Raw genomic sequence first — 10,274 nt, forward strand, 5'->3', positions numbered from 1 at the left:
ACTTGACCTCCGAGCTACACCCCCTGCCCTATTTTTTATTATTTTATTTTGAAACTGGGTCTCACTGAGTTGCAGAGGGCCTCACAAAGTAGCTGAGGCTGTCCTCAAACCGTGATCCTCTGGTCTCAACCTCCCAAATGCTGGGATTACAAGCGTGCGCCACCACGCCTGGCTGTTATTTATTTATTTATTGTGGTACTGGGGATGGAACCCAGGGGCATTCTACCCACAAGCTATACCCCCAGCCCTATTTTTTTTTTTTTTTTTGCGGGTCAGGGGATGGAACCCAGTGGCATTTGACCTCTGAGCTACAGTCCCTGCCCTATTTTTTATTCTTTATTTTGAAACCAGGTCTCACGGAGTTGCAGAGGGCTTCACTAAGTAGCTGAGGCTGTCCGCAAACCACGATCCTCTGGTCTCAGCCTCCCGAACACTGGGACTACAAGCCTGCACCACCAGGCCCGGTTACTATCTTTTATTCTGTATTTTGAAACAGGATCTCACTGAGTTGCCAAGGGCCTCACTAAGTAGCTGAGGCTGGCCTTGAACCTTAGATCCTCCTTTCTTAGCCTCCCAAGTACTGGGATTACAAGCGTGCGCCACCACGCCTGGCTTCTTTCCTGCATTTGACGATGCCCTCCTGGCCCATCATTGTAAGTTAGACTTGACAGAGCCCAGCTGTCAGTGTGGCTGACAATGAGGGCCAGATATGGGACAGTTGTCCCTCAAACAGGCAGAGGAATGGGGCCTGCCCAAAGATGGGCAGGAGTTGCGGGAGAGGGAGACCGAGCTGGGTCTTAGGACGTGAGGCGGGAGCACAGGAAAGCAGAGCTGAGCATGAGGAAGAGTGGGACTGGGACTGCAAGAGGACAGAGAGCAGGCACCTTTGTCTCCCGGTGTCCTCTGTGTTTGCCAAGCTTCTGCTCCCATCAGGTGCTTGGTCGGAACTTACTGAGTGGATGACAGAATGAACCAGAATTGGGGGGAGGTCATACAGGAAGAGCTGGTTCTGAATTAAAAAAAAAAAAAAGAGCCGGGCGTGGGGGCGCACGCTTGTAATCCCAGCATTTGGGAGGCTGAGACAGGAGGATTGTGGTTCGTGGACAGCCTCAGCTACTTAGTGAGGCCCTCTGTAGCTTAGTGAGACCCTGTTTCAAAATAAAGAATAAAAAACAGGGCAGGGGGTTTAGCACAGAGGTCAAATGACCCTGGGTTCCACCCTGAGACCCGCCCAAAAAAAAAGCCACGGTCCCATTCTCCGTGGGGTCTGGAGGGAAGGAAGGACACCAGAGACGGTCACAGCGGGGGGGAGTGGGCAGAAGAGCTGAGGCTTAAGAAGGCAGGCCGCCTGCTGAGGGCGGCGGGAAGGGATGGGTACCAAGTTCCAGAGTAAACAGTTACTTATTGAAAGGGAACAGTTCAGAGGCATAGCAAGGACTGTTAGGGGCGCTGTCGTGGACTGAATGTGACCCCCAAGTTTATAAACTGAAATCCCAGTTCCCAGTGAAATGATAGGCTTTTGGGAGGTGATCGGTCATGGGGGTAGGGCCCTCATGACAGGATTAGGATTAGAGACCGGGCAGAGTGTGTGCGCGCGCACACGCTCGCTCTCTCTCTCTCTCTCGCTCTCTCTCTCTCTCTCTCTCTCTCTCTCCCTCCCCCCTCCCTCCCTCTCTCTCTCTCTTTCTCCCACTCTCTCTCTCCCTCTCTCCCTCTCTTCCTCTGCCATGTGAGGGACATAACTGGGAAGAGGCCCTCCCCAGGAGCTGAAGCTGGCAGCACCTGGATCTTGGTCTTCCTGGCCTCCAGAACTCTAAGAAATCAATGTCCGTTATTCCAGCTTTCCAGTCTGTGCATCCCAAGCTGACTAAGACAGACACCAAGGAGCCACACGCTTGTAATCCCAGCATTCGGGAGGCTGAAACCGGAGGATTGCAGTTCGCAGACAGCCTCAGCTACTTAGCGAGGCCCTTCGCAACTCAGAAAGACCCTGTTTCAAAAATAAAAGGACTCAAAAACTAGGGCTGGGGGTGTAGCTTGGAGGTATAATGCCCCAAAGTTTCATCCCCAGTACCGCAAAAAAAAAAAAAAAAAAAAAAAAAGACAGTCACTAAGAACTCACCAGCTGTGACTCCTTTCCAGGCATGTTTACTTCTTGATGGTCCTAGGTACAGAGCATGTGACAGGGATCCAGGCCCAAGGTTTTTAGTAGCAGTGTGGCAGAAAGGTAGCTAGACAGATGGGAGTGGGGGAGGACAGACCAGGTCTCCAGTCCTGATGTCCAGATGTAGTGAGGAAGTACATGTGGCCAGAAGGGGCCAAAGAGGCCTGAATAAGAGGGTACCCAGTGCGAGGCGTCTCTGAGCTGGGAGCAGGTGGATCTGAGCGTGGGAGAGGACTGGCCGGGGCCCAGATAGTCCGGTCAGAGTGGGGTCTGCACTGAAGAGTCTGTGCAGGGCTGGCTCTAGGTGACGGCAGGGTCAGCAGCCAAAGATGGAGGGAGAGGCAAAGGTACTGGAGTTGAGGTACTTAGCAACACCTGTTTCAAAACGAACCCCCACCCTCCAGAAGGTGCACTGTCCTCTAGGACTTGGGAAAGGTGGATGCTGGAGGCATCCCTGAAGTTCTGAGCGAGTAGCAGTTTGGGAGACAGAGGAGGGCGTGGGAAGCACTGTGGGAAGGGGAGAGGCGGGCAGCCCAGAGCCGTGCCTGCGGGCACTGCCACCAAGGCTAGCAGAGCCGTGGAGGTGCCCGCGGGGCTCTGGTAGCAAGTCCAGGGCAGCTCAGAGGCCTTGGCACGTGCAGCCTGGGAGCTGAGGCTGCAGTGGGAATTTCCTGGCAGGGGATAGAATGTTAAGACTTCAGCTCAGGGCATGGGAGAAGTGGGGGCCAGAATCAAGCACCTCATACCTAGCCCTGCTGCTCCATCTAGCCTGTAATCCTAGTACTTGGGAGGCTGAAACGGGAGGATTGTAGGTTTGAGGCCAGCAGCACAAAGTAACTTAGCAAGACCCTGTTTCAAAATAAAAGATAAAAGCCAGGCGTGGTGGCGCACGCTTGTAATCCCAGCATTCGGGAGGCTGAGACCGGAGGATCGCGGTTCACAGACAGCTTCAGCTACTTAGTGAGGCCCTCTGCAACTCAGTGAGACCCTGTCTCAAAATAAAGACTAAAGCCGGGCATGGTGGCGCACGCTTGTAATCCCCGTGCTTGGGAGGCTGAGACAGGAGAATCGCACAGGTTCGAAGCCAACCTCAGCTACTTAGTGAGGCTCTCAGCAATTTAGTGAGACCCTGTTTCCAAATAAAATATAAAATAGGTCTGGGAGTATAGCCCGGAGGTAGAAGGCCTCTGGGATCCACCCCCAGTACCACCACCAAAAAAAAAAAGAAAGAAAAAATGGGGGAGAGAGTATAGCTCAGAGGTCAAATGCCCCTGGGTTCCATCCCCAGACCCACAAAAATAAATAAGTAAGTAAATAAATAAATAGGGATATAGCTTGGAGGTAGAACTCCCCTGGGTTCATTCCCCAATACCACAAAAACAAATATTCACTGCTGCCCTATGAATGGTAGATGATTGACAGGCAAACATTCACATGTGGGGTTTCAATTTTTAATTTTTTAATTTTTTTGTGTGGTACTGAGGGTGGAACCCAGGGGCTTCTCTACCTCCGGGCTATACTCCCAGACCTATTTTATATTTCATTTGGAAACAGGGTCTCACTAGGTTGCTGAGGGCCTCACTAAGTAGCTGAGGCTGGTTTCGAACCCGTGCGATCCTCCTATTTCAGCCTCCCAAGAGCAGAGATTACAAGTGTGCGCCACCACGCCCGGCTCACACGTGGGGTTTCACTGCACCATGTACATAGAATGTTCCAGACAGTACCAGAAGCCCCTTTTTGGCTGAGAGCGGTGGAACGGAGCTGCACCTGTGACGATGGGTCGAGGGAGCCCCTGCTGCACACACTCGGTGTAGACGGCTCGTTGCTGTTGGAGGTGTTGGGTTAGTTGGATGATAGAGACACTCTTCACGTGCCTTGTTCTGATTTCCTCCTCCACCTCCCTTCCAGAACCCCCGGTTCCCATGCAACCTCCAGATGAGTGACCGACAGCTGGATGAGGCCGGAGAAAGTGACGTCAACAACTTGTAAGTGGCGGTGCACATGCTTAGACCCAGTGGGGAAGAAAGCTTTTGTGATTTGTCACTTCCTGTTAGGGTCATAGAGGGCCTGGTGGTCAGGACAGGCCGGGGTGGGGACAGGGCCACTTCCTGCTGAGGCCTCATCCAGAGCCCTGCCCGGCCGCTGCACACCCAGGCCTCTCGGGTCTCACACTCCACCTCCCCGCCCAGCACCGGTCCCTGTTTTCTGCCTGTGCCATGCCGCTGTGGACTCTGCTCGGTCTTCAAATGGCCATGGCAACAGCTTGGGTGGGAGCTGAGAATTGCAGCTGGGATGTGCACACATGCATGTGAACGGACCTGTGTGCATGCAGGGGTGCATTCGGGATGGGCACGGCGGTACAGAGCCTAGGTGAAGGGGCAGGCGAAACACCAGCCTTGGGCGTTCAGGTGTCACTCGGCGGTAAAGCTGCCTGCCCTGCTCGAGGCTCTAGGTTCAATCCCTAAGCACTGCGAGAGTATATATTCATTCATTAATGTATGTGTGGAATGTAAGCTCTCTTCTTGGCTCTAGTTTCCAGCTGACAGTGGAGATGTTCGACTACCTGGAGTGTGAACTGAACCTCTTCCAAACTGGTGAGTCTCTTCACTCCCATGCCCACCCAGGCTCTCAGAATCACCGAATCCACAGCGCGATGCTCGGCCCGCAGGCCGCCCTCGTCTCCCTCACTGCTGCGCAGCACAAAGGGCAGGAAGGAAGAGCTGCTCCGCCCCATCTCTGTGCTCTCAATTTCACGTGCAGGGAAAGGGCGAGGTGCTTAAGGATTTTACAAAGTCGATGATTTCATATCATAGCAGAAAAGGCATGTTGCTCCTTTCCAGGCCTCCCTCCTGAAGCCCAAGCCCCCAGGAACCCAAAGACAGCCCCGGCGAGGCTTTTGGCCCCATCTTGTCTGCAGGCAGAGCTGCGCAATGGCCAGGGCGTGATCTGCGCTCAGGAGGAAGGGCTGGTGTCTGCTCTTTAGTTGGCAGCCGTGAGGCAAAGCTGGTCGAGTTGGGTTGTTGCCCATGAAGTCCTGCTCTGCCAGCAGGGGCAGCTGGCCACCCGCCGGCTCCCTTCTGCCCAAAGGTCTGGTATCTCCAGACCTTCGGCCGTTACCACTTCCCCGAGAAGCTTCAGCTCCCACCTTCTCTCCAGCGTCTCTTCTCCCCTCCAAGCCAGACTCCTGCCTTTCCCTGGGGGATGTCAGAACCCATTTTCTAAGATGTGAAAACAAAATACAGAATATAGAATCTAATCCCTGCCCCAGCGCATTCCTAGTCAGGTAAGGGAAGTGGTCTACATGCATCTGTTATTGGTTTTTTTTTTTAAGCACTAAAAGTATCCCATAAAAGTATATGAATAAGTCTACATTGTGGCAAACTTTTTATCTTATTGGCATACTGAGGATTGAACCCAGGGTCATTCTACTTCTGAGCTACAGCCCCCAGCCCTATTTTTTTTTTTTTTTCTTCAGTACTGGGGATGGAACCCAGGGGCATTCTACCTCCGAGCTATACCCCCAGCTCTATTTGTTATTCTTTATTTTGAAACAAGGTCTCACTGAGTTGCAAAGGGCCTCACTAGCTGAGGCTGTCCACAAACCATGATCCTCATATCTCAGTCTCCTAATTGCTGGGATTACAAGGGTGCACCACCACGCCCGGCCCCTACTTTTCATTTTTATTTTGAAACAGGGTGTGCCTAGGTTGATGAGAGTCTCACTACTTGCTGAGGTTGTCCTTGAACCTGTGATCCTCCTGGCTCAGTCCCAAGTACTGGGGTTATAGATGTGTATCACCATACCCGGGTTGTGGCTAGCTTTTTGTGTGTGTGTGTGGTGCTAGGGATTGAACTCAGGGGCATTCTACCTCGGAGCTACACCCCCAGCCTGATTTTTTATTTTTTATTTTGATACAGGGTCTCACTGAGTTGCAAAGGCCTCATTAAGTAGCTGAGGCTGGCCACGAACCCATGATCCTCCTGTCTTAGCCTCCCAAGTACTGGGATTAGAAGTGAGTGTCCCCATGCCCAGCTAGGGCTAACTTTTAAATGTTTAGCTTTGGATAGGAAGGACCTAGGTAGATAATTCAAAACTTATTTACAAGGTGGGCAATTTTTTTCTTTTTCTTTTTTCTTTTTTTTTTTTTATGGTACTAGGGGTGAAACTTAGAGGCTTCCTACCTCCAGGCTATACTCTCAGACCTATTTTATACTTTATTTGGAAACAGGGTCTCACTAAGTTGTTGAGAGCCTCACTAAGTAGCTGAGGCTGGCTTCGAACCTGTGCAATCCTCCTGTCTCAGCCTCCCAAGCGCGGGGATTATAGTCTTGGACCACCACGTTCTACTTCTACTCATCTTTGAATTCTCTCTTTGCCTGGTATATATCTGATGCTCAACAGAAAAATTAGAGAAGGTGTTGTTTTTGTTTTTGTTTTTTTTCAGTACTTGGGACAGAACTCAGAGATGTTCTACCTCCGAGCTACACTCTCAGCCTTCCTTTTTTTTTTTTTTTTTTTTTTTTGTGGTACTGGGGATGGAACCCAGGGTCTTTCTACCTCCAGGCTACACTCTCAGACCTATTTTATATTATTTTTGGAAACAGGGTCTCATTAAGTTCCTGATAGCCTTACTAAGCTGCTGAGGCTGGTTTTGAACCTGCGTGATCCTCCTGTCTCAGCCTCCCAAGTACTGGGATTACAAATGTGTGCCACCTTGCCTGGCTCCAGCCTTACTTTTTAATCTTTATTTTGAAACAAGGTTTCACTGAGTTGCAAAGGGCCTCATTAAGTAGTAGCCAAGGCTGTCCCCAAACCACAATCCTCCTGTCTCAGCCTCCCAAACACTGGGATGACAAGTGTGTGCCACCGTGCCCACCCAGAAGGTCTGTCTTAGAGAGGCAGCATTACAGAAACAGCAGAACAGAGTTGACGGGATGGTGTCAACTCCCCGCTCGAGGCTTTGGGGATATTTGGGTGAATTGGTTACATGGCATCTTCTAGAGTTGAACTACCCACTTCTTTACCTAAATGTCTCGTGAGCTGATGCTGTGCGCTCTCTCATCTCTGAGAGATCATTAGTTTGAAATCAAGACCCCTCTAGCTGGGCATGGTGGTGCACACACTTGTAATCCCAGTACTTGGGAGCCTGAGACAGGAGGATCTCAGGTACACAGCCAGCCTCAGCAGCTTAGTGAGGCCCTCTGCAACTTAGCAAGACCCATGTTTCCAAATAAAAAATAAAATAGGGTTGGGAATGTATCTTGAGGTAAAAGGTCCCTGGGTTCCTTCCCTAGTACCACAAAAAATAAAAATAATAGGGCTGGGGGTGTGGCTCAGAGGTAGAATGCCCCTGGGTTCAATCAATTGTATTTAAAAAAACAAAACCCCTCTCTTTTGATAGTAGATCCACCCCAGCATCCCGGTGCCCAACACCTGAGCACCCAACAGTCAAGAGAGCTGGAGTCAGATGAGCCTCTGCAGCTCCTGAGTCCCAGTCTGTGACCCGTCGGGTTCTGACCTGTACCTCTGGGAGGTACAGTGAGCCCCTGGTTTGCTCCACTGTAGGAAACATGGGCAAATTGCAGTCAACATTTATTTTGAGCTCTTTCTTTTTCAAAGTGTGGTCCCCAGACAGCAGCAGCAGCATCACCTAAGAATGTGTTAAAAATAAGATTCGCGGGCCGTGCCGCAGACCTGCTGAACCAGCGTCTCTGGAGGGGGCCCCAGAGCCAGCGTTTCAGCAAGCACCCCCCACCCAGGTCTGCAGTGCCCAATAAGGGAGCCACAAGCCACATGTGACCAGAGATGACCTCTAACCTATGATGTTTGGACGTAAGATTTTTAACTCTACGATGGTGCAAACGCATGCCCATATAACCACTGTTTTTCACTTGCCATGCAGTGTTCAGTAAATAACAGGAGGTACTCAGTATTTCAGAAGAGAAAGAGCTTTGCATTGGATGATTTTGCCCAACTACAGGTTAACACAAGTGTCCCGAATATTTAAGGTGGGCCAGACTAAGCTGTGATGTTGAAGAGACTATATGAATTCATTGCATTTCTAGCTTCGGATATTTTCAGCTTAGGTGGGTGTATCAGGATATAAACCCATCATAATTTGAGGAGCATCTGTATTTAAGTTGATTACAATATCCGGGTGTGGTGGCACACACTTATAATCCCAGCTTTTGGAAGGCAGAGACAGGAGGACCTCAGGTTTGAGGACAGACTCAGCAAGTAGTGAGATTCTCATCAAACTAGCCAGACCCTATTTCAAAGTAAAAATAGCCGGGCGTGGTGGTACACACTTGTAATCCCAGCATTTGGGAGACTGAGACAGGAGGATTCCAGTTCTTGGATAGCCTCAGCTACTCAGTGAGGCCCTTTGCAACTCTGTGAGACCCTGTTTCAAAATAAAGAATAAAAGTAGGGAAGGAGATGTAGCTTGGAGAGAGAATGCCCCTGGGTTCCATCCCCAGTACCACACACAAAAAAAATAGTAAAAATAAAATAGGGGTAGGAATATAGCTCAGAGGTAGAATGTCCTTGGATTCAGTCCCCAGTATCACACACAAAAAAATTGATTACAGTTAAATAACAAAGTCCTCAGTTGCATGAGCCATATTTCAGGCACATTTCACGTGACCACATGTGGCTGGCATATTGGATGGCGCATTGAGAACATTTCATCCTCACAGAATTCCACTGGGTGTCACTATTCTGACGCATGTAAAAGCTGGATGACCTCTGAGCTAACAAGTACAGTAGCAAATTCAATTTCCAACCCGACTTGCATGTTAAAATCACCCGGGGCCGGGGAGTGTTAAAAACTACCCATGCCCCCAACCCTACCCCAAACTAATTAAAACAGAATGCATTTTGGGGAGAGTTCCTGGCTGACATTAGGAGTTTTTCAGTGTTTCCAGCTGACTCGACTCAGCCTTAAAACCAAAGCTGAGAATCACCACACATCACCCCTGTGCACTTAACATAGCACCCTCACTGGTCTTACAAGACCTTCTGAGGTACTTGCTCCAGTAAGGATTGTGCAGCCGGGCGTGGTGGCGCGCGCTTGTAATTCCAGCATTTGGGAGGCTGAGACCGGAGGATCGCGGTTCGCAGACAGCCTCAGCTACTTAGTGAGGCCCTCCGCAACTCAGTGAGACCCAGTTTCAAAAAAAAAAATTGTTGGGCAGGGGGGTGTAGCTCAGAAGTCAAATGCCCCTGGGTTCCATCCCCAGACCCGCCAAAAAAAAAAAAAAAAAAAAAAGGATTGTGCTCCAGGGAAAAGCACCAGGAGGCGCAGAGAGGTTGAGTAACTTGTCCGTGGTCACACCGCTGCAGATGGTGCTGGGTGCCAAGGGGCATTCCTAGAAGGCTTCAGGAACGGCCTTGTCTGTGGTTCCTTGCCAGAGCAGAACTCTAGGAAGCCAGTAGATAAGATGGCTGCCTTGCAGTGACAGCTGCTTTTAATTTGTGTCAAGAAGAAAAGCCGACTTTTAATTAGAACAGTTTGGGATTTGTTTTTCAGCCACCAGACTAACCCAGTTAACGGGAACTTCATGCTGTTAGTGGAGGCAGAGCACACTGGCTCCCGGCTTTCTTCCGGGCACTGCAGGGAAAGTCATGTAGTATCTGCTGCAGGCACCGTCTCCAGGGACACTGGACAGCTGGTACGGGAGGTTAAGCTCAGCCTGGCTGGGGTGAGGGTCTACAACCAGGGGCCTAGCTGCTGGGCAGGATCTTGGGCAGGGGTAACTGCAGCAGGATCCCCCCAGCACTTCCCCTCCAGAACTTGGGAGAGCAGAGATCAGTGTTTCTGCTCGCAGCTCCCGCAAGGGCCAGCCCCTGGCCTTGAGCCTTGGAGACTCTCCATTTGGCACCCAGGGCTCCTGCACATGCTTGTATTTTCTTTCTTTCTTTCTTTCTTTCTTTCTTTCTTTCTTTCTTTCTTTCTCTCTCTCTCTCTCTCTCTCTCTCTCTCTCTCTCTCTCTCTCTCTCTCTCTCTCTTTTGTGATACTGAGAATGGGAACCCAGGGGCTTTCTACCCCCAAGCCAGACTCCTAGACCTATTTTATTTTTCATATTTTATTTGGAAACAGGGTCTC

General features: G+C 50.4%; 1 protein-coding gene across 4 annotated transcripts in view; it reads left to right on the forward strand.

The window, feature by feature from the left end:
* HIP1 (huntingtin interacting protein 1) overlaps positions 1 to 10,274 on the forward strand; it is a gene marked incomplete at both ends in the record, with an annotated part of 194,370 nt that overhangs the window by 149,686 nt on the left and 34,410 nt on the right. For all 4 annotated transcript variants that reach the window (XM_080703237.1, XM_080703238.1, XM_080703240.1 and 1 more), the window contains 2 exons: positions 4,073 to 4,149; positions 4,697 to 4,758. In XM_080703237.1, coding sequence (XP_080559363.1) covers positions 4,073 to 4,149; positions 4,697 to 4,758 — 139 coding nt within the window. The remainder of the gene's footprint in view (positions 1 to 4,072; positions 4,150 to 4,696; positions 4,759 to 10,274) is intronic.

This window comes from Muscardinus avellanarius (assembly GCF_963383645.1).
Source record: "Muscardinus avellanarius genome assembly, chromosome: 10".
NCBI lineage: Eukaryota > Metazoa > Chordata > Mammalia > Rodentia > Gliridae > Muscardinus > Muscardinus avellanarius.